Here is a 25000-nt window from a genome sequence, read left to right on the forward strand (position 1 = left end):
TATCGCTAATTTTCGATTACACTGCTCATACACTGCTATATCGATACTGATACACTCATATGATACACTCATTTATTGTTATAAATTATAATATTTCATTGCATGGGGTCTTTCTGCAGTTGTGTCAGTTTCATTGATTTGAACATGACTTTAGTTGTGTATTTTTATAAATCATAATTTTAATAAGTCTGAAGATACTTTCACTTTTGACTCGTGATCAGATCAAATGCCAAATATATTATTATCATCAAATGTGAGAAATCAAACTCTGTCTTTTGCATCATATGTGGATTTGCTCACATTTATAGACTGACAGATTTGCTTTACTAATTCGTGAGGGAGACGTGGAACATATCAACAAAAACACAGGGAGAACACACACACACACACGCACACACACACACACACACACACACACACACACACACACACACACACACACACACACACACACACACACACACACACACACACAAGACAAGTAAAAACATGCAAAGACTTCCATAACCAGTACAGTAGAAACTGAAGTCCTTCTGCACACATCAATCCTTCCATTCATCTGAAGTCTCATAAACGAACACTTTTGTTTCATCATGACATGTGCACGTCTCAACAGCGTGAAATATGTGCGTTTTCACAACATATGTTGCATTTGTCGGTTCATAAAACACTCACGTGTGTGTGTGTGTGTGTGCTCTGGAACCACAGTGTTGAGCCGCTGCCATGGAAACTCTTCGCTACGAATCTCGCAGGGACACTCACACACACATGTGGAGGACGAGCTCATCAACTCCTCAATCCTGACTGGAGGACGACACGCTTCTGACAGCAGCAGGTACACACACACACACACACACACACACACACACACTAACTCTACCCCTAAACCTAATCATAACACACACACACACACACACACACACACACACACACACACACACACACACACACACACACACACACACACTAACTCTACCCCTAAACCTAATCATAACACACACACACACACACACACACACACACACTAACTCTACCCCTAAACCTAATCATAACACACACATATTCATCAACTCCTCAATCCTGACTGGAGGACGACACGCTTCTGACAGCAGCAGGTACACACACACACACACACACATACACACACACACACACACACACACACACACACACACACACACACACACACACACACACACACACACACACTAACCCTACCCCTAAACCTACTCATAACACACACACACACTAACTCTACCCCTAAACCTACTCATAACACACACACTCTCATCAACTCCTCAATCCTGACCGGAGGACGACACGCTTCTGACAGCAGCAGACACACACACACACACACACACACACACACACACACACACTAACCCTACCCCTAAACCTACTCATAACACACACACACACTAACTCTACCCCTAAACCTACTCATAACACACACACTCTCATCAACTCCTCAATCCTGACTGGAGGACGACACGCTTCTGACAGCAGCAGGTACACACACACTCACACACACACACACACACACACACACACACACACACACACACACACACACACACACACACTAACTCTACCCCTAAACCTACTCATAACACACACATATTCATCAATTCCTCAATCCTGACTGGAGGACGACACGCTTTTGACAGCAGCAGGTACACACACACACACACACACACACACACACACACACACACACACACACACTAACTCTACCCCTAAACCTACTCATAACACACACACTCTCATCAACTCCTCAATCCTGACTGGAGGACGACACGCTTCTGACAGCAGCAGACACACACACACACACACACACACACACACACACACACACACACACACACACACACACTAACTCTACCCCTAAACCTACTCATAACACACACATATTCATCAACTCCTCAATCCTGACTGGAGGACGACACGCTTCTGACAGCAGCAGACACACACACACACACACACACACACACACACACACACACACACACACACACACACACACACACACACACACACACACACACACACACACACACACACACACACACACTAACTCTACCCCTAAACCTACTCATAACACACACATATTCATCAACTCCTCAATCCTGACCGGAGGACGACACGCTTCTGACAGCAGCAGACACACACACACACACACACACACACACAGACTAACCCTACCCCTAAACCTACTCATAACACACACACTCTCATCAACTCCTCAATCCTGACCGGAGGACGACACGCTTCTGACAGCAGCAGACACACACACACACACACACACACACACACACACACAGACTAACCCTACCCCTAAACCTACTCATAACACACACACACACACACAGACTAACCCTACCCCTAAACCTACTCATAACACACACACTCTCATCAACTCCTCAATCCTGACCGGAGGACGACACGCTTCTGACAGCAGCAGACACACACACACACACACACACACACACACACACAGACTAACCCTACCCCTAAACCTACTCATAACACACACACACACACAGACTAACCCTACCCCTAAACCTACTCATAACACACACACACACACACAGACTAACCCTACCCCTAAACCTACTCATAACACACACACACACACACACACACACACACACACACAGACTAACCCTACCCCTACCCCTAAACCTACTCATAAAACACACACACACACACACTAACTAACTCTACCCCTAAACCTACTCATAACACACACACACACACACACACACACACACTCATCAACTCCTCCATCCTGACTGGAGGATGACACGCTTCTGACAGCAGCAGGTACACACACACACACACACACACTAACTCTACCCCTAAACCTACTCATAACACACACACACACACAAACTAACTCTACCCCTAAACCTACTCATAACACACACACACACACACACACACACACAGACTAACCCTACCCCTAAACTTACTCATAACACACACACTCACACACTCACACACTAACCCTACCCCTAAACTTACTCATAACACACACACACACACACTCACACACTAACCCTACCCCTAAACCTACTCGTAACACACACACACTCACACACTAACCCTACCCCTAAACTTACTCATAACACACACACACACACACACACACACTCACACACTAACCCTACCCCTAAACCTACTCATAACACACACACACACACACACACTCTCAATTTATGTTCTGTCTGTCTGTCAGTTCTCAGAGGGATCGAGATGATCAGAAGAAGCGAGGCTCTGAGTTCTGCTACTCTGGCCTGCCGAGATACTCCGCTCTGGACGCCGTGGGCTGGGTGAGGGTCGGCCAATCAGAGGACAGCAGTACACCTGTTCACTTTAGAGTCCGCAAGTGACCGTTTGCATGTGGTGTGTGTGTGTGTGTGTGCAGGGCGCCGCTGCCGTTCTCTTCATGCAGCTCTGTCGCAGGATTCACTCCCGGTTTTCCTCGCGTGCGGATCAGAACCGGATCACAGACGTCGGACTCGTACAGAAATGCTCCTACAAGGTCCTGATTGACATCTGTGAGTCCTGCTGTCAGTCATACACACACACACACATTTTGACCACTAAAACATTGACTTAGTAACATTATATATACACACACTACCAGTCAAAAGTTTGGGATCAGTAAGATTTAAAATAAATCAATACTTTTATTCATCAAGGATGCATTAAATTGATCAAAAGTGACAGTAAAGACATTTATAATGTTACTAAAGATTCTATTTCAGATAAAGGCTGATCTTTTGAACTTTCTATTCATCAAAGAATCCTGTTTTCAACACTGATAATAATCATAACTGTTTATTGAGCATCAGATCCTCATATTAGAGTGATTTCTGAAGGATCATGTGACACTGAAGACTGGAGTAATGATGCTGAAAATACAGCTTTGATCACAGGAATAAATTACACTTTACTATATATTTAAAATAGAAAATTTAATTGTCATAATATTTAACAATATTACTGTTTTTATTTAATTACATTTTTTTAAAAATTAAAAATCTTACGGATCTAAAACTTTTGAACGGCAGTGTACAGTATAAACACATTTACACACACGTACAGTGTCCCGGGAGAGTGTGTTGTCCGGTGGAGTGACGGTGAAGTGCCTGCGGGGGGCGCTGCAGTCTCCAGAGCCCAGCGATGACATCAGCAGTGACATCAGCAGTGATGAGGATCTGACCTCTGACCTGCAGACCCCTGAGACCGCCAGCCCGTCACACTCCGGTCAGAACCAGCACACTTACAGACTCATATAATAAAGATGTGAAGTGCACTAGAAGTTGACTCTTCATTCTTGATTTTCTTACAGAGGAAACTCTTTTTCCTGAACCAGTGAAACCACAGGTAATATTTTAGACCAGTTTGTTTATGGGGCTGTATGTAGAATTCAATAACCCGTGTTATTAGCGACACCGGTGGCCGTTTCGTGAACTGCAGAGAGAGACGTGATTCAATGGCTTCCCATTTCCGTTCACAAATTTGTAGGGTTGTGTATCGTTTGAATTTGAATGTTTTCGATTCCAATAAGGTAAAAAAACAACGTAGATATCACTCACATTTAGTCTTATTGCAAAACATGTAATTGTAGCTGAATATCATGAGCAGAAATCAACAGGCTGAAGAACACTTACACAAGGAGTGTTTGCCTGAGGTTTAAAAACACTAGAAGAACAACTAGCCCAACTAATATAAAGACAAGTAAACACTGAGTAATTAAAAAAGAACAAATCAAAAATTAGCAATCACCACAAATAGACACAACTGAACAAATACACAACTGAAATAAACAGTGTTTTAAGATTTTCAGGTTCAGAAACTGTAATCAAATGTAAAATAACACTGAACTTTATAAATAAAATATACATTACAAATATAGTTGCAAAAGTTATTCAGTGAAGAACGAGTGAATTCCCTCTTTGTGTGATTAGTGTTATTATAGAGCCGGCAGGAATATGAGCGCTGTCACTTTAAGAGCCGCACGGGTCCAATACACTGATACACATCTGTGAACAACACAGAAAACAGAGTCTCTCGCGCTTCAATGGTTTAAAGTCATTGAAATGCTCAATTTAGTTAATTTTATTACAAGTATTCGATTCCCAACCCGATTTTCAGGGCATGAATTTCAGTGTAGGATTGCAGATATTGTGCAGTTTTACTCATTTGCTCTTATAATGTGGGAATTTCCCGCAAACATGCAAGACTTTCACTCGTGTTTCAGGACGTTTGACTAAATTGTGCCGTCTGAACTCTTGTTTTGGATTGGTGCGTAGATCGTCTCTTCTTCTGCTCTTTTTCCTGTTGTGGCGATTAGCAAACAGCATTGCATTACCGCGCGCTTCCTTCTGTGTTGAAATTCTCACATATAGCCTCTTTTAAACGTGTTTTGCTTTAGATTAACCCTTCATCCTCACGTGTGTATCCTACAGGAACGTCTCGCACCCGATGAAGCGGCGCAGAAGTTGAGGCACGTGGCGGACAGCAGCGTACCCATAATCCTCAACATCATCGGTAATGATGACGACCTCACACACACACACACACTCCGTCAGAGGATGCTGTGAGAACATGGTGTCGTGTTTCAGGTCTGGAGAGCGCTAGAGCGGGGGATTACGAGGCGGCGTTCTCCTGTTTTCTGGCTTCGGCTCAGCACGACTACAGCAAAGCTCAGTTTAACGTGGGAGTGTGTTACGAGAGAGGACGTGGAGTACGGCGAGACCACAGCAAGGTAAACGCACGTCTCATGTTTAGCCAAGTCACCTTCATTTATACAGCACTGTTAACAATATAGACTGTTTCAAAGCAGCTTTACAGTGATAACAGGAGATTACAGTAACAGAAATAAAGTTATTGTCCAGATAAAGTTAGTTTAGATTGATTCACTTCCGTTGCAAAGATCATTAGTTATTAACTTAGCGGCCGCTAACACGACACCGCTCTAACAAAAAACATAAACTTTTAATGTGTTCAGGCCGTTCATTTACACACAACAGTGTTTGAGCTCGAGAACTAAACCTTGAAACAGGTGTTGAAGTGCTGAAAAATGTTGAAAGCGTTATCTCAGCGAAAGCTTTAAAAACGCAAACCTGTGAACACGCTGACGGCGTGCACATGCGTATCACGTGTTTAGTCTATAGATATGCGCGTTTGAATATATATATATATATACGCAGGAGTGTCTTTCTCTACAAATTGACCTCAACAAATTACTTGTCAGGCCTTAAAAATTCATAATACAGAATTTTTGGCGCTTCGGCGTATCCATGTGAATGTTTAGATGGTCTCCTGCGTGTTTATTCACACGTGACTGTCGTCTCTCAGGCGGTGCTCTACTACAGACGCGCCGCAGTCGCTGGCCACCGCCAGGCTCAGTACCGCTGTGCTAAACTCCTCTTGAACAGCAGAGGGCAGCAGAGCTCAGAGAGCGACTCCGAAGCGGCGCTGAACTTCCTCTACGCAGCGGCAGACGCCGGACTCACGGAGGTACGGATGATGTGTACACTGCCTACTGTCACAGGTCTTATCTACATTATCACGGATATGCTCAGACTGGTTCTAGTATGTTTGTCAGCAGAAAAGCTTGATCCTCACATCTGTTCAATTCGACCATTCAAGAGGGTCTGTCTGGCTATGAGAGCAAGAGGCCTGTGTGAGAGATTTTAGCAAATGTCCCCTTCGTTCTAGAGACGCGTTCTCTTAATATGATGTCCGGGGGCCTCTAGACTACCAGCACATCAACGTGAGCGAGTGACGCGTGCAACTTATCCCATTGAGACAGGACTGAATATCCCAAAATTTACATTTGTTATGTCCCTCTGACCTGGTTTAATACATGATTGGCCCCCAAAAAAGATGCTCGTCCACGAACTGCCTGTGACATGTCCATTGAATAAGTTGCAAGTGGGATGTCGAAATACAGGGGTCAAAAGGTTGCAGGGCCTCGAAATTTGGCACAGTCGAACATCAAGGGTCCCCTAATCGGGCCTCCAAGTTTCCTGGCTCAAGATGCTTTCTGAGTCTATTGGCCCCTGGGAAAGTAACTACATCACGAGTCCTTCACAGGCACACGCCCCATAGAGATCTATGCCAGATAGAGAGAAAGTGGGACGTCCGAAAAACAAGGGTCAAAAGGTTGCAGGGCCTTGAAATTTGGCACAGTCGAACATCAAGGGTCCCTTAATCAGGCCCCTAAGTTTCCCGGCTCTAGATGCTTCCTGAGCCTATTGGCCCCTGGGAAAGTAACTACATCACGAGTCCTTCACAGGTACATGCCCCATAGAGATCTATGCCAGATAGAGAGAAAGCGGGACGTCCGAAAAACAAGGGTCAAAAGGTTGCAGGGCCTCGAAATTTGGCACAGTCGAACATCAAGGGCCCCCGAATCGGGCCCCCAAGTTTTGCAGCTCTAGATGCTTCCTGAGCCTATTGACCCCTGGGAAAGTAACTACATCACGAGTCCTTCACAGGCACACGCCCCATAGAGATCTATGCCAGATAGAGAGAAAGTGGGACGTCCGAAAAACAAGGGTCAAAAGGTTGCAGGGCCACGAAATTTGGCACAGTCGAACATCAAGGGTCCCCGAATCAGGCCCCCAGGGTTTCCTGGCTCTAGATGCTTCCTGAGCCTATTGGCCCCTGGGAAAGTAACTACATCACGAGTCCTTCAGAGGCACACGCCCCATAGAGATCTATGCCAGATAGAGAGAAAGCGGGACGTCCGAAAAACAAGGGTCAAAAGGTTGCAGGGCCTCGAAATTTGGCACAGTCGAACATCAAGGGTCCCCGAATCAGGCCCCCAAGTTTTGCAGCTCTAGATGCTTCCTGAGCCTATTGGCCCCCTGGGAAAGTAACTACATCACGAGTCCTTCACAGGCACACGCCCCATAGAGATCTATGCCAGATAGAGAGAAAGCGGGACGTCCGAAAAACAAGGGTCAAAAGGTTGCAGGGCCTCGAAATTTGGCACAGTCGAACATAATTTTCCCGAATCAGGCCCCCAAGTTTTGCTGCTCTAGATGCTTCCTGAGCCTATTGGCCCCTGGGAAAGTAACTACATCACGAGTCCTTCACAGGCACACGCCCCATAGAGATCTATGCCAGATAGAGAGAAAGCGGGACGTCCGAAAAACAAGGGTCAAAAGGTTGCAGGGCCTCGAAATTTGGCACAGTCGAACATCAAGGGTCCCCGAATCAGGCCCCCAAGTTTTGCAGCTCTAGATGCTTCCTGAGCCTATTGGCCCCCTGGGAAAGTAACTACATAACGAGTCCTTCAGAGGCACACGCCCCATAGAGATCTATGTAAGGCATTGAGATGTATAAGAAATAATAATATATATTTTATCGTATCTAACAGCCTAGCCCTCTCAGTATATCGTTGAGGGTCTCGTGATGTAACTTTCTGTAATGTTTGGGGCCCTAGGACCTCCACACTTATCCCATTGATTTCTCATAGGTGGACAGCGCTCAGACAGGTCCGAATGTCCCAAAATAGTTTCTAGTTTTGTTTGTTTAATGTCTTTAAGGTGGGTTCTTTTGATTTAGACTAGTATGCAAGCACACAGAACACGTTAGCATCCACACAGCAACAGATAAATAATCTCCCGCCCCTTAAACAGTGTGTGTGTGTGTGTGTGTGTGTCCAGGCTCAGGTGTATCTGGGTGTCGTGTTGTCTCAGGGTTCGGCGTGGGACGAGAAACAATCCGTTCATTATTTCAGGATGGCCGCTGAGCAAGGGGTAACACACCTCTCATCTACACACTCTATACTAATGATGTGCTTTTTATGAATAAACAGCTTTATCGTGTTCGTCACGTGTGTGTGTGAAGGACAGCGGTGCTCTGGTGTGTCTGGCTCAGTGTTACGAGAAGGGTTTCGGCGTGTCTCCGTGTGTCCACACCGCAGTCAAGCTGTACCAACAGGCAGAAGCCCGAGGAAACCAGCAGGCCAGAGACGTCCTGAGAGACAAACACAGCAGAGAGGGTGAGAATATATATTATTATATATGTGATTATAATAATATCTGATTATATATGTGACCCTGGATCACAAAACCAGTCACAAGGGTCAATTTTTTTATGTATACATCATCAGAAAGCTGAATAAATACGCCTCCCATTGATGTATGGTGTGTTAGGATAGGACAATATTTGGTCGAGACACAACTATTGAAGATCTGGAATCTGAGGTGCAGAAAAATCTAAACATTGAGAAAATCTCCTTTAAAGTTGTGCATTTATGTTCACGATTGTGCAGCACTCACTCACAGGAATACATGTGTTATATATTTACGGTAGGAAATTTACAAAATATCTTCATGGAACATGATCTTTACTCAATATCCTAATGATTTTTGGCAGAAAAAACGATAATTTTGACCCATATAATGTATTGTTGGCTATTGCCACAGAAACACCCGTGCGACCCGAGACTGGTTTAGTGATCCAGGGTCACATATGAACTAAGGGGCTGTCTGGATGTAGTAAAATTGGTTAAATTATGACTCTAAATCAAGATTATTATCGTAACTTAAAAAATGCTACTGAAAAATATTTTTGTTAATTGGAATAAAGTTGAAATAAAATAAAATAAAATAAAATATACATATTAGATTCAATATTATTTCAGTAAGTTCCCTGGCAGTATTTCTTGTTTAGCTTAAGTTGAAGCTCTAAAATTACTAACTGGGAATAAATTAAAAACTAAAACAGAACTAAAATAAAAAATAAATTAAGCTAAAATAGTAATGTAAAAAAAAAAAAAAATGAATAAAAATGACAAAATCGCTAAAAATACAAATAACAAAATTACTAAAAATTTTACTAAAACGAAAATGTAAACATGAAAATAATATTAACAAAAACTATAATAAAAACAATGCTGAAATAACACTGTTCTAAATATATAATATACATATACAATAATATTTTTATAATAATAAATATAGCTGCAAGCAAGCGTGCATCATAACAGCTGCAAAAAAGACATTTGGAGATTATTTTAAGCTAAATGGTTGAAAACCTAAAAATACAAGCACTTGAAATGTGACGTAATTGCTTATTACTTTTGACCAATAGGCGGCGCTGACACCAAATTGATCTGGTTTGGTCAGAGTTGGGTGGCAGTGAGAAGTTCAGTGTCAATATATCAAGTGTTTCCAGAGATGCAGCCTCAGATGGAGTTTGGCATCATGACAGTTTCATCTATCGACATTAAATCCATAACTTTTTGCCGGCATAAAATGAAGATGACCTGACTCGAAATTGGTGAAAATCGGTAAAAACGGCCTAGGAGTTTTTTTTTTTTTTTTAAAGTACGTTTTAATAAAAGATCAACAGGAAGTTTGGCAGACTATGCCATAATTGGCATCTTCAAAAGGTATTAGAATTTTTTTTATTTTCGTTATAATTTTTGACCACAAGATGGCGCTGTCCCAAAACCTTTTGAGTATCTTCAGGGCATTGTGTCGAAGACAGGTTGGGTATCGTTTGATTTTTAACGATTCCGATTCCTATTTTGATTCTGCTTATCGATTCCTAATTTCGATTCCAATAAGGCAACAAAAAAAACTTTGATATCATTCACATTAAGTCTTATTGCAAAACAACTAGCCGAACTAATATAAATATCAAGCATTATTAAAGACAAGTAAACACTCAGTCATTTAAAAAGAACAAATAAAAAATTAGCAATCGCAACAAATAGACACAACTGAACAAATACACGATTGAAATAAACAGTGTTTTAAGATTTTCAGGTATTCAGGAACAGAAACTGTAATCAAATGTAAAACACTGCACTTTATAAATAAAATATACATTACAAATATAGTTACAAAAGGTATTCATTGAAGAACGAGTGAATTCCCTCTTTGTGTGATTAGTGTTATTATAGAGCCGGCAGGAATATGAGCGCTGTCACTTTAAGAGCCGCACGGGTCCAATACACTGATACACATCTGTGAACAACACAGAAAACAGAGTCTCTCGCGCTTCAATGTTGCGATTCTCTCTCTCTCTAGTCTTGCGCTCGATCCGCTCTGCTCCGTGCTTCTCTGTGATTGGTCAACTGAATCTGAACGCCATCGTTCCTCAAGAGAGCAGTGTTGAGAAGCCCCGCCCACAGCATCGATCTGACTGTCAATCAAAGTCCCTCTCTCATTCCTGGAGCACTGGAAGTCTGCGCTCGCTGTCGTCGATCACGCTCCAGATGCTCGGCGCCGACAGCAAGGCCTGGACGCTGGCAGTGCGATAACTTCATGAGGGATTCATATTCATTTATTGATTATTGATTTTTAATTATCCGCCGGTCAAAATTATTTGACACGTACTGTACAGTCAAACCAAAATGTATTCCAACATTTCTCACATTATCAGTTTATTCGCTGTAGTTTAGAAAATGGTCATTAAATATGACGAGAACTCAGTGGATATTTGACTGGTTTTGTCCGTCCTTCTGTTAGACTCTCACACATGAATTATGTTGAATATCTGTCAGCTGTTAAACTTAACTACACAATTAGATAATACCAGTTTAGCTCAACCAGTGACCAAGCAATGCTTCATGTTGTTCAGTGTGTGTGTAAAAAGAGCATTAGCAATTACAGAAAACACACTTCAGCAAAACATGATCAGCTCAAAGTGGAGGAATCATGTTTGCTCCCAAATTTTTTGGGTATAATATGTCACCGTTTACTTTATTTTGCTCTCCTCACTTACATAAATGAACTATAGTGTCCTGCACACACTAGTAAGAAAATATCAACATTTATATCGGGTTTCTGAATAATTTTTGGTTTGACTGTACAATAAAAAGTGTGTAGCTGTTATAAACGCACACACAGCACAGGTTATGATGGAGCGAGGCTCAGATCTGACACATGAATGTTCTCGGCCAATCAGAGAAGAGCTGCTGAGTTCAGAGCTCTGTGATTGGTTGATTTATCAATGAGACGTGATATCTTTTGTTTTTTGCAACTGTGGGAGTGGGAATCTCTTTATGATGTGTTTGGTTTTGTATATATTTGTGTGTTTGGTTATGAAGAGTATGTGTGAATGCTGTAGGAGTGTGTTTCTGCCACGCAATAAAGATTATAGATAGATAGATAGATAGATAGATAGATAGATAGATAGATAGATAGATAGATAGATAGATAGATAGATAGATATTAGTCCTTACGGAAATTCATTTTGTGTCATCTATCTATCTATAAAAAACAGGTAATTGTGAACTTTTGAGGAAAAATAATAGAATTGCAAGATATAAAGATATAAGATATAAATTGAGAATTTATCAGAATTGCGAAATATGTATAATGAGATATAAACTCAGAATTTTAAGGAAAAGTCAAAATTGCGAGATATGAATTATGAGATATAAACTCAGAATTTTGAGGAAAATATTCAGAATTGTGAGATAAATTGCGAGATATAAATAAAAAAATCTGAAGAAAATAGTCCGATTTTTGAGATATAAATTGCGAGATATAAATTTATAATTTTGAGGAAAATAGTCAGAATTGCGAGATATATATGGCTAGATATAAACTCATAATAAACAATAATCAGAAATCTGAGACTTAAATTGCGAGATATAAACTCATAATAAACATTAATCAGAATTCTGAGATGCAAACAAGCAATATTGTGAAAGAAAGACTGAATTACCCTTGTTTTTATTGCGTGGCGGAAACAAGCTTCCATATAATACAGTGAAATTGTGAATGAATGAGAGTTTTGTAGAACGTGATGTGCAAGAATAAGCTTTTCTCTATATTATTTGTGTATGATCTGTTGTCAAACTGCCTTGGGAAGGTCACATGGTGCTTTTATAACTCATTTTCCTGTTTTCTGTTTTTCAAAAGAGCTGAACACAGTGTTTACACGACTACACTAAAACCGTAAGGGCACATATTCATCCAGAAGCTTATTAATTATCAAGAGAGTTACACCATTAGCACCATTTTTCCACTAAATTAATTGCATGTGCCAAAGGTTTAATAAACATATGTGCCTTAATTAGATTATACACAAATACAAGCCAACAGCATTTTGTCACAAGTATTAAATATCAGAACCTGATATTGTATGTTTGTCTTGATCTGTTCAGCACTTTGATTGGTTTATTGAAATAAACTTCATCCTAAAGCACTTCATAGAAATAAAGACTTCTTTTTTTACACTGTTTGTGTTTGTCTGATATTCTCTTACAAAAATGTACCATTTTGAAGTAATATACATTTTATTATACATTTGTTTGCTACTTTAAACAATGGAAGACGTGTTTAGAATCTCTAAATTTAATTTGTTCTTTTAATACAAAAAAAAAGTTTTACAGTAGTAAGTCAAGTCAGCTTTATTTATACAGCGCTTTTTACAACAGTGTTTAAAAGTAGCTTTACAGAGATAACACGAAAATAATGCAACAAAGTTTGCAGTTTTAGCATCAGTCCAACTTATGTAAGTTCAGTGATGGTTCATTTTTGTTGTAAAAAAGTTATTAATTTAGTTCATTTATATATATAGCCGCTCTGGAGAAAACCGTGATGTCATTATAGCTGTTGAATGTCAGAAACTTACTATATTTTAAGCCAGTTAAATATCAATATTAATATAAGACTTAAATCAAATGCATTTATGAGGGTTGTTGTTTAAGAATGTTTTAAGTTCAGATTAAATTTTTCATTATGAATGTTTGAAAAGGGGATTAATTTTACACGCTACTCGTCTCATGAATATTAAGTCACGTTTCTAGCGCGACCTCATTAATATACATGCGGCGGCTTGCGCTCAGCGCTCGGATTGGTCGCCGCGCGCGTCCACGGAGCGCATGCGCAGAGAGCAGCGCATCCTGTGCGCGGTGCGGAGAGGTCTCGCGTTGCGGGCGTCTGGACTTTAAAAGCGGGCGTCACCTCGCGTCTCCGCATCAGCATCTTCAGAGAGAGAACAGCTGAAACACTCGCGAACACCCGGTGCTGGTAAGTGACTGTCTCTGAACAGATGACGTCATGTACACACACACACACACACACATAGAAGCGCGCTGAATCTTGATTATACCGATTGATCCAATGCATCTTCGTTGCAGCAACTTTATAGAATTGAGGATTGAATTGAGTTTGTCATGCACAGGGTGCGCGTTATGAGAGCGTGACTTGACACTTCTCACTGTCACATCATGTGTCATGTGTGTATATGATCGTGTGAGTTGATGATGATGATGATGATGATGATGATGATGCATTGAGCATTTGTTGCAGACTGTGTGTTTGTGCAAGTTCTGGCGTGCGTCATTAATCGCTGCGAATGTTTTGGGCCGATCTGAGCGGATCTGTCATGATCAACAGCAACTTCTGCGCGTGCACTACACGATGATGTCATCGCTGGATTTGAACTGATCAAATATTCACTTTTAATACGAGGTTGCATTTACAATTCTATGGCTAAATGATTATAATTAAAGAGATATAATTGGATATAATCCTATATGCAATGCAATAATACTGTATTACACTAGTTGAGTCTTGCAGTTTTGTTGTTATGTTCTATTTTGAATTTTATTGCCTATAGGATTAGCAGAGTTGGAATATTCAATCATTGCTACACTGTACCGTTCTGTACTGTAGGAAAGTTATTGAGTCTTGCATTTTTGCTGTTATATCCTATTTTAAATAAAATTGCATATAGGATTATAATTAAAGTTTGTAAATTTTTTCCGAGAGTATTTTACGATGTTGTTATTTAATACTATAGTGGAGTAGAGTTATTGAGTCTTGTATTTTTTGACCTTTTTGCGATGTTGCATATCCAATTTTATTAATGCATATAGGATTATAATTAAATAGTTGTATGATTATAATTCAATAATGCAATATTATACTAGTAGAGTCTTGCATTTTTGCCTTTATGTCCTATTTCAATATATTGCATATTGGATTACAATAAGAGTTAGCATAAATTATTTATAAAGTTATTACATTTAGCAGCATGTTTGCTGTTATATCTGTATGTTATATAGAGCATTATTATAGTAAGTACAGTATTGCAAAATATAGTAAGAGTCACTGAGTCTTGCAGTTTTGCTGTTATATCCATGTTCTATATAACATGTTATATCCATATTCAGTTTTTATGTTTTATTGCATATAGGATTATAATTAAAGTGTTTTTGGTTAAAAAAAAACAATTCCCATCATATTTATTAGCTATTTCATGCAATACTTTACTGTACAATTATTGAGTTTTGTATTTTTGCTGTTATATTTTATTTAATATTTTATTTCATATGCAAATATAAATGATTTTTATTGTCCAAGATGTGTAAAAGTGAAAAATCTCAATTATACCAAAAATAGCTCGATCCTTATGAGTTTAATATCCACTTGTCTTCTTGAATGACTTTATTTTTATAGTTATTAATGAAGACAAATACAAAAAAAGAATATTTTGAATACTGTATCACTGTAGAGATCAGTCAAAACAACAGCTTTTGGCTGATGCACAGAAAAACAGTGTGTGTGTGCGTGTGTGTTGGATGTGGGCTGTTTTGCTAAATATTGCTGTATAATCACACTGATCTTCAGTGAAGATCTGCAGCAAACACATTTTCCACCCCAGTCCTTCACTGTGTGTGTGTGTGTGTGTGTGTGTGTGTGTTTGTTGCTGTATAACTTGAGCCGCTGTGCTGACTGTGCAGTTCATGTAAAGGTGATCGGGTCAAAGAGTCACACAAACACACAATGACACATGAAACATGGCTGATCAACAGAAGAAATGTAATTTTTTAGTTAAATTAAAGTTTTTAGAGACCGGAATTAATGAAGCCAATTAACTAACGTTCTCACTCTTCACAGGCGATTTATCGTTTGCAATGATGTCACTGCAGAAGCCTCCCCTCAGACGCAGCGCGTCGACCGTAGAATCGACCAATCACAGCGGCCCGTTGTTGACTCCGCCCTCCTCCCTCAATTTACGCTCCTCCCACAACCAGCAGCTGAGCTGCGACACCATAAAGGAGGGCATGGTCGCGGTTTCCAAGGAAGCGCAAGGCTCTTCGAAAAGTCGTCAAAACTACGCATTGACGAATATTCAGAACGCAATGGGTTTGAGCCAAGACCCCGCCCCTTTGAGCCAAAGCCACGCCCATTTGAGCCAAAGCCACGCCCCCGTGCACTTTAAACCCGCCCCGACCAAATCCGCCTCATCGTCGTCTATCTACTGCTCCTCGCTTTCCTTTTCCACATCCAATCCCAAACTGGCCAAGAACGGCACTAACCTCCAGCTAAAAGAGGAGCAGTTGGACCTCAACAAGAACGACAAGAACCTCCTGAGCAGGAGCAGCTGCGATTGGCTGGAGGGGAAGGACAACCAGAAGAACCCAACATTCAGGAGGAGGACCAAGAGCTTTCTAGAGTACCATCGGGAGGAGGAGGCGTCCAGCAGTCCCAATAAAGACACGCATGTAGAGGAGAAGCACCTCCTGCCTAAGCTGGAGGCGCAGACGTGGGCTAAAGAGAACCATGTGGAGGTTCACCTCACTCTCCCACAGAACCACCTGCTGGCCAGCGAAGAAGAGGAGGAGGAGGAGGAGGAGAGTCCAGAACCGGCGGACGTTTACCAACACGTACTCCGGCCGAACAACGAGCGCGTGAGCCGCGTCAGAGACGGGTACGGCTGGACAATTAATCGAATTTGTAATCGCGATTACAATTGCGGAAGGTGCAATTACCAAACAAAAAAGCTCACTTACATTATTCTGTGTGCTTAAGATGTGTTTTTGTTTTTCTTTCTACAGCTTATTTTAAAGGTGCAGTGTGTAATGTTTAGCGGCATCTAGTGGTGAGTTTGCGAATTGCACCCAACAGAAGTTACGGTGGCCGACAGGAAGTGATGTCGTCGTCTGAGACCGCAGAAAGTAGCCAGTTAAGCAATGAGGTTTCTTTACAAAGATAAATTAAGAAATTAGGTTTACTTAATTATTTAGTAAAACGATGTTATTGCGAGTATTATTGTTGCTTGTTCATCATTGTGTCAGTGTTTTATTCGCCGACTTCAGCAGCTTCTTATCATGAAGAACAACATAGTGAGGAAACGCGTTTGTCCGTTCAGGGCCACCGTAGAAACATGTCGAGAGAAACGCCTCATTCTAAGCTAATAAAAACATCACGGTTCATTATGTAAGGTCTTTATACACCACTGAAAACATAGTTATAAATATGATATTGCATTTCTGTCAACAGATCCTCCTAAATATTACACACTGCACCTTTAAGGGTTTTTTACTTTGGTTTGGTTTCTTTAAATAAATAAAAATTTATATTTGGGATTTGAGGCTTAATCCTATAGAAAAGCAAAAAAAAAAAGCTTTTCATCTTGTATTTTGATATAACAAAATGGCATAAAGCTATTCAAAACATCATTCAATGTAAATTATGATAATCGTAGTTATAAGCGCAATTACAATTTCAAGGGAATAATCGACAATTATGATTTTTGTCATAATCGTGCAGCCCTAGAGATGGGAACGTCGCTTCTCCGAGCGGAAAGGTCCAAATGATCCCGCCGTCCACGTTACGCCTGGAGCTGAGAGAAGCCGAGGCCGAGGAGTCGAGCGAACGCCCGGCGCGACCCGAGAAACAGCTGGAGGACGAGGAGGAGGAGGACTCCAGCTGGACGACGCTGTCCCAGGAGAGTCCATCTGTGGAAACGCCTCCGGAAACAGGTGACGACCTTTCACACTCGTGCTGATCGAAAGCAGTGCTGGGGAAAGTTACTTCGAAAAGTAATGCGTTACAATATTGCGTTACTCCCTTAAAAAGTAACTAATTGCTTTACTTAGTTACATTTAAAGAAAAGTAATGCATTACATTATTGCGTTACTCCCTTTAAAAGTAAATAAGTGCTTTACTTTGTTATATTTAAAGAAAAGTAATGTGTTACATTATTGCGTTACTCACTTAAAAAGTAACTAATTGCTTTACTTTGTTACATTAAAAGAAAAGTAATGCGTTACATTATTGCGTTACTCCCGTAAAAAGTAACTAATTGCTTTACTTAGTTACATTTAAAGAAAAGTAATGCATTACATTATTGCGTTACTTCCTTTAAAAGTAAATAATTGCTTTACTTAGTTACTTTTAAAGAAAAGTAATGTTACATTATTGCGTTACTCCCTTAAAAAGTAACTAATTGCTTTACTTAGTTACTTTTAAAGAAAAGTAATGCATTACATTATTGCGTTACTTCCTTTAAAAGTAAATAATTGCTTTACTTAGTTACATTTAAAGAAACGTAATGCGTTACATTATTGCGTTACTCCCTTTAAAAGTTTCTAATTGCTTTACTTAGTTACTTTTAAAGAAAAGTAATGTTACATTATTGCGTTACTCCCTTAAAAAGTAACTAATTGCTTTACTTGGTTACATTTAAAGAAAAGCAATGTCACATTATTGCGTTACTCCCTTAAAAAGTTTCTAATTGCTTTACTTAGTTACTTTTAAAGAAAAGTAATGTTACATTATTGCGTTACTCCCTTAAAAAGTAACTAATTGCTTTACTTAGTTACATTTAAATAAAAGTAATGTGTCACATTATTGCGTTACTCCCTTAAAAAGTATCTAATTGCTTTACTTAGTTACTTTTAAAGAAAAGTAATGTTACATTATTGCGTTACTCCCTTAAAAAGTAACTAATTGCTTTACTTAGTTACTTTTAAAGAAAAGTAATGTTACATTATTGCGTTACTCCCTTAAAAAGTAACTAATTGCTTTACTTAGTTACATTTAAATAAAAGTAATGTGTCACATTATTGCGTTACTCCCTTAAAAAGTATCTAATTGCTTTACTTAGTTACTTTTAAAGAAAAGTAATGTTACATTATTGCGTTACTCCCTTAAAAAGTAACTAATTGCTTTACTTGGTTACATTTAAAGAAAAGTAATGCGTTACATTATTGCGTTACTCCCTTTAAAAGTAACTAATTGCTTTACTTAGTTACATTTAAAGAAAAGTAATGTTACATTATTGCGTTACTCCCTTAAAAAGTATCTAATTGCTTTACTTGGTTACATTTAAAGAAAAGTAATGTTACATTATTGCGTTACTCCCTTAAAAAGTATCTAATTGCTTTACTTGGTTACATTTAAAGAAAAGTAATGTTACATTATTGCGTTACTCCCTTTAAAAGTAACTAATTGCTTTACTTTGTTACTTTTAAAGAAAAGTAATGCGTTACATTACTTTTGCGTTACTTTTTCTCACCTGGGCTGTGCTTGTTTTTCGTGTTTTATTTTTAAAGTTCTATTTTTTGGCAAATGTTCTATATTTTGGCCAAAATTTAAATAATGAGGCTGAAGGAAATGCAAATTCACAAATCTGTTTGTTTTGCCAGTGAGATTTAGTCTAGAACTACAATAACAATCAATTTACTCACAATTTCTCTCAACATGAGGACAGAAGAATGGGAAAGTCTGTCAGTCAATACATGGGAAAACAAAGTAGCTTGCGTTACTTATTTGAAAAAGTAACTTGGATATTTTGTTGCAAATTTAAAAGTAATGTGTTACTTTACTAGTAACTTAAAAAAAAGTAACCTGATTACGTAACTTTTAAGTTACTTGTGATGCGTTACACCCAACACTGATCAAAAGTACAGTAAAAACTGTGAGTTGTTGTTATCATGTGGAATATCAGTTTTCTCTGGGATTGTGTGGTGTTGCAGGAGTTTGGGAAGAGCCTCGGCTGAGGGAGTGTTTTTGGCGGGATCAGCCTGACCTGGAGGCGGAGCCATGGGTGAAGGGGGCGTGTCTTCCTGTGCCCTGCTCTAAAGCACAGACTGAGGTACACACACATTCACACATTTAGCAGACAATTTTATCCAAAGTGACGTACAAATGAGGAATACAGCAATCTTAATGAGGCAATAAACACGGATATAAAGTTTCAGAATAACCCTAACAGGGAGAGACTGGGGAATAGTTTCTTTAGACACAGCGATGATCCTCTGCTCTTACCACAGTTTTCCTGCATGTGATGATGTGTTTCTTATTTACATATTGAAGAAGGGCCCGCCCCTTTTTTTAAAGTCAGCCTGATACGTAAAGTGCAACCATCTTTTCTTCCCTATTGTGACGTATCTGAGTGAAACGGCTTCTTGACTAAAAAAATAATGTGGGTGCGATTTTGTGTGGTTGTGTGTGTGTGTGCGTGCTTTGGGTCTGCGTGCATGTTTGTGTGTGTGTGTGTGCGATTATGTATCCGTGGTTGGGTGTGTGTGTGCGTGCTGTGTGTCTGCGTGCACGTTTGTGTGTGTGTGTGTGTGTGTGTTTGTGTGTGTGCGATTGTGTGGGTGCGATTGTGTGTGTGTGTTTGTGTGTGTGCGTGCTTTGGGTCTGCGTGCACGTTTGTGTGTGTGTCTGTGTTTGTGTGTGTGCGATTGTGTGGGTGCGATTGTGTGTGTGTTTGTGTGTGTGTGTTTGTGTGTGTGCGTGCTTTGGGTCTGCGTGCACGTTTGTGTGTGTGTGTTTGTGTTTGTGTTTGTGCGATTGTGTTTGTGTGTGTGTGTGTGTGTGTGCGATTGTGTATCCGTGGTTGGGTGTGTGCGTGCTGTGTGTGTGCGTGCTTGTGTGTGTGTGTGCGTGCTTGTGTGTGTTTGTGCGTGCTTGTGTGTGTGTGCGCTTGTGTGTGTGTGCGTACTGTGTGTCTGCGTGCTCGTTTGTGTGTGTGCTTGTGTGTGTGTGTGTGCTTGTGTGTGCGCTTGTGTGTGTGCGTGCTGTGTGTCTGCGTGCTCGTTTGTGTGTGTGCTTGTGTATCCGTGGTTGGGTGTGTGCGCATGCGCATGTGTGTGTGCATGTGCGCGCGCGTGTGTGTGTGTGTGTTTGTGCGCTTGTGATTTGATTTGATTTTTTTTGTTTATTAAAAAAAAAAAAATCTGGTAAATTTACAATGAAATAACGAAATGTGAATGTAAAAACAATGAAATGTGTGTGTGTGTGTGTGTGTGTGTGTAGCGGCCCAGCAGTATCGTGTCGGACAGCTCTGTGGAGCCCGTTCCTTCGTCCGCCTCGTCACCCTCCTCTTCCTCGCTGTGTTACGAGGCGATGGGACGCGCCGCCAGTTTCCTCAACAACAACTACCTGGTAAACATGTGAAGATAAACACAAAGCCACAAGAGCTGGACTTTGACGCAAATTTAATGATTTGATTTTGATTCACAAGCATGCGATTTAGTTCAGTTTCGAACTTCAATCTGATCCGATTCATGAGGAAAAACTGTGAATCAGGCGTTCAGAAAGCGTCAGATCGTAGAGATGTCATGAACTCTCTTCAGTCACGTCATGTTTATCATACAGCACTTTACACACGCGATCGCTTTACAGCGTTACACTGATGAACATGAAACACTGTCAGAGTCTCTGAGTAGAATCACAGCTTCAGTTTCTGCTGTCCAGCGTCTCTCCAGTGTGTGTGTGTGTGTGTTCACTCGCGTCTCTCCAGTGTGTGTGTGTGTGTGTTCACTCGCGTCTCTCCAGTGTGTGTGTGTGTGTGTTCACTCGCGTCTTTCCAGTGTGTGTGTGTGTGTGTGTTCACTCGCGTCTCTCCAGTGTGTGTGTGTGTGTGTTCACTCGCGTCTCTCCAGTGTGTGTGTGTGTGTGTTCACTCGCGTCTGAACAGAGGAAACGAGCCGGGGAAGATTCACACCTCAGAGGAGGCGGAGCCTGAGGGACACGCCCACTTATGACATCATCACCACAGACCAATGAGAGTTCAGAGGCGTTTACCAGCCGGAGCGAACTCCCGAAAACAAACTCAAAACGAACTTCATATTAGCCTGAATTTATAATGCTGTGAACGACATAGGGAACCTGTCAGTCGCTACAAATATTAAAGCTTAAACTGATTTGTGTACAGTTTTTTTTATAATAATGTTAAAATAATAACCTTCTAATGACATGATGTGGTTCTGCTCCAATTAATTTTTTGAAATATAAACATTTAAACAGTGGCTTTCATAAAAACTTGTTTTTGTAATGAATTTATTCAAACACACATACAATAAGTTAAAATATAATGCATATGTAATATAGTGCGTATATAGTAGTCAACATTTGAAGTGGATCAAAACCTTTCATCAAAGTTATACATGAATTTTGAACAATACCTGTTCTTGTCTTAGCATATATATATATATATATACAGTATACAGTAGTCAACATCTGAAGTGGATCAAAAAAAGTTCATCAAAGTTGTCCTAAGACAATTATTGTTCAAAATTCATGTATAACTTTGATGAAAGGTTTCGATCCACTTCAGATGTTGACTACTATATATACAGTATGCTATGGAAGGCAAGCAAATGCTTTCTGAGATTTGAGACTTTATGCAGGTTTCTACCGTTCTTTACAGGACCTGACGGAGACATGCGACTCCCGAGAGAAGCGTCGCGAGCGCGAGCGACAGGAGGAGCGCGAGAGAGAGCGACAGATGAACCGAGAGAGTTTAGGAGCTCACGGCGGCCCGTACAGCTTCATCAACCACAGGTGCAGATCATGAGGAATATTAATCATAAACCCGCAGGACAGAAGCTTCATGCTGATCTCTATCCTCCGCAGAGCTAAAGTCCCATCAGCCCCTGCAGACACCGTCATACCCATCAATGACCTGGACACGCAGGTGACGGCTCTTCGACAGGTGTCAATCACTCTGGACACCACACACGGGCTTCAAACTGCAAATATTAACACAACTTGTAACAAGAAGAATGAGCTGCAAAATATCAGCATTAAACAATGATGAGGGAAGACACAATCACAGACATCACAAATAAAAATAAAATAAATAACAATAATAATAAAAACAACAACGAGGAATGTCAAAACATAGAACATACACATAGACACCACAAATAAAAATAAAATTATGATAATAATAATAACAATAAAGGATGGCATAAAATAACAGACCACAAATAAAATTTAAAATAACAAAACAATATAAAATAAATAATAATAATAATGATCAGGAATGACATGAAATCACAAATAAAAAATATTAATAAATAATATTAATAATGACGAGGAATGACATGAAATCCCACAGAAATCACAACTAAAAAATTAAATAAAAAATTATAATATTAACGATAACAAAGGATGACATAAAATAATATAGACACTAGAAATAAAATAAATAAAAAGCAATATAAAATAAATAATAATGATAATAATGAGGGATGACAAAATCACAGACATCACAAATAGAAAATGTAAAATAAATAATAATAGTAATAATGACGAGGGATGACATGAATCACACAGATATTACACATCAAAATAATAAAATAGAATATATATTTATATTTTAATATAAATGGTCTTGGTTATCTTAGTTAAATCCTGGGAAGTTTTAATTGCTTTTTTGTTTCTCTGTCAAAATTGTTACCAAGAGTCAGTATGACAGAAACAGGAACATTTCTTCTTTGATTTCATTTAAATCATTAAGAAAATTAAGTAGGTTATACCTGAATATGTAATTTAAAAAAATAGGTATTTATTGATTTATTTAAGAGCAGTTTAGATGAATTTCCAAGAATTTAGCCAAGAAACACTAATATTATGATGGATTTAACTATAACTCTCTTGTTTGGTATCACCAAATGATTATATTCTGACCAGATATTATGGAAAGATATTAAAGGATAAAACTAGCGCCATAAACGGTGGTATTTAACAACAGTGACGCCGTGTGGCGCTGCCTGTAACTACAGCTGAGCAGCAGTTTGAAGCAATGCATTGTGGGAACAGAAAAATGACATCATCTTTAGGTTCAATGAGAAACAACTGATGTCTAATATACAAGATCGTTATATTTGAGATTTTTTTCTTAATATTTTGAACACATTTGTACAATTATGCTACTTTAACTTGATAAAAAAGGAATACATCAGATTGATCCGATCAATAGGATTTATACTGTAGGGTTAAAGGGATAGTTCACCCAAAAATCCTAGGTGTGTATGACTTTCTTCTTTCAGACGAACACAATCAGAGTTATATTAAAAAATGTCCTGGCTCTTCCAAGCTTTATAATGGCAGTGAATGGCTGTTCTGTTTTGAAATCCATAAAAGTGCATCTGTCCATCATAAAAGTGCATCTATCCATCATAAAAGTGCATCTATCCATCATAAAAGTGCATCTGTCCAGAAAAATATCCACATTTAACCCTTTATTGACTAAAATAACTAGCTAAATAACATAAACGACCATTCACTGCCATTATAAAGCTTGGAAGAGTCAGGACATTTTTTAATATAACTCTGGTTGTGTTCGTCTGAAAGAAGAAAGTCATACACACCTAGGATGACTTCAGGGTGAGTAAATCATGGGCTAATTTTAATTTTTGGGTGAACGATCCCTTTAAGAAAGGAGTTGAGGTCCAGTGTGCTGGTGTGCGGCTGCAGGTGTTCTGGGTCCAGTATCTGGGCTGGTTGGAGGTTCGGGAGGCGGATCTGATGTGTGGGAAGAGCGGCTCGGCGGTCAGCGACTGCATCCAGCAGCTTCAGCGGCGCAGAGAGACAGACAGCGACCGGGCGAGGGTGAGACCATGTTTGACAGCATGTTTAAGTTGTCACTTTTTGGGGTTTAGAAAAACAGTCATACACTCACACGTCTCTCTCGTTCTCTCTCGTTTAGAGACAGACGATGCTACTGGTCCTGCAAGATGTCACTCTCAGCCTCATCGACGCCACTGACCACACCCTCCTGCACTCTCAGCCAATCAGCTGCATCCGCGTGTGGGGAGTGGGGCGGGGCCTCAGCAGGTCAGACACGTCCCCCTCAAGCCTTTGTAACTCCATTAGAGGAGTCCTATAATGCCCTTTAATAAGATGTAAAATATATCTCTGATGTCCCCAGAGTGTGAATCTTTAGCTCAAAATACCCCACAGATATTTGTATATAG

At 39.9% G+C, this 25000-nt stretch overlaps 2 protein-coding genes across 2 annotated transcripts in view; both read left to right on the forward strand.

The window, feature by feature from the left end:
- Positions 1–11321, forward strand: part of dele1 (DAP3 binding cell death enhancer 1) — a 12880-nt gene extending 1559 nt beyond the window's left edge. The window contains exons 2-12 of the mRNA XM_056239980.1: positions 709–835; positions 3239–3332; positions 3428–3560; positions 4111–4272; positions 4358–4392; positions 5478–5559; positions 5634–5776; positions 6370–6531; positions 8691–8783; positions 8875–9028; positions 11067–11321. Of these exons, the coding sequence (XP_056095955.1) occupies positions 709–835; positions 3239–3332; positions 3428–3560; positions 4111–4272; positions 4358–4392; positions 5478–5559; positions 5634–5776; positions 6370–6531; positions 8691–8783; positions 8875–9028; positions 11067–11299 (1418 nt within the window). The 3' untranslated portion in view covers positions 11300–11321. The remainder of the gene's footprint in view (positions 1–708; positions 836–3238; positions 3333–3427; positions 3561–4110; positions 4273–4357; positions 4393–5477; positions 5560–5633; positions 5777–6369; positions 6532–8690; positions 8784–8874; positions 9029–11066) is intronic.
- A 2550-nt stretch (positions 11322–13871) lies between these two features.
- On the forward strand, positions 13872–24912 carry LOC130075363 (amyloid beta precursor protein binding family B member 2). Its single transcript, XM_056239977.1, has 9 exons — positions 13872–14021; positions 15897–16710; positions 17553–17764; positions 19763–19881; positions 21051–21179; positions 22447–22580; positions 22653–22713; positions 24501–24635; positions 24733–24912. The coding sequence occupies exons 2-9, from the start codon at positions 15914–15916 to the stop codon at positions 24910–24912; spliced, it is 1767 nt and encodes a 588-aa protein (XP_056095952.1). The 5' UTR covers positions 13872–14021; positions 15897–15913.
- The last annotated feature ends 88 nt before the right edge of the window (positions 24913–25000 follow it).

The sequence above is a fragment of the Rhinichthys klamathensis genome, unplaced genomic scaffold (assembly GCF_029890125.1).
Source record: "Rhinichthys klamathensis goyatoka isolate OS25496 unplaced genomic scaffold, OSU_Roscu_1.1 h1tg000577l_1, whole genome shotgun sequence".
In the NCBI taxonomy this organism is placed as follows: Eukaryota; Metazoa; Chordata; class Actinopteri; order Cypriniformes; family Leuciscidae; genus Rhinichthys; species Rhinichthys klamathensis.

Coding starts and splice junctions, on each gene's coding strand:
- LOC130075363 (XM_056239977.1), top strand. CDS start 15,914: ATGATGTCACTGCAGAAGCCTCCCCTCAGACGCAGCGCGTCGACCGTA. Junction 16,711..17,552: donor GTGAGCCGCGTCAGAGACGG/GTACGGCTGGAC, acceptor ATAATCGTGCAG/CCCTAGAGATGGGAACGTCG. Junction 22,581..22,652: donor TACAGCTTCATCAACCACAG/GTGCAGATCATG, acceptor TATCCTCCGCAG/AGCTAAAGTCCCATCAGCCC.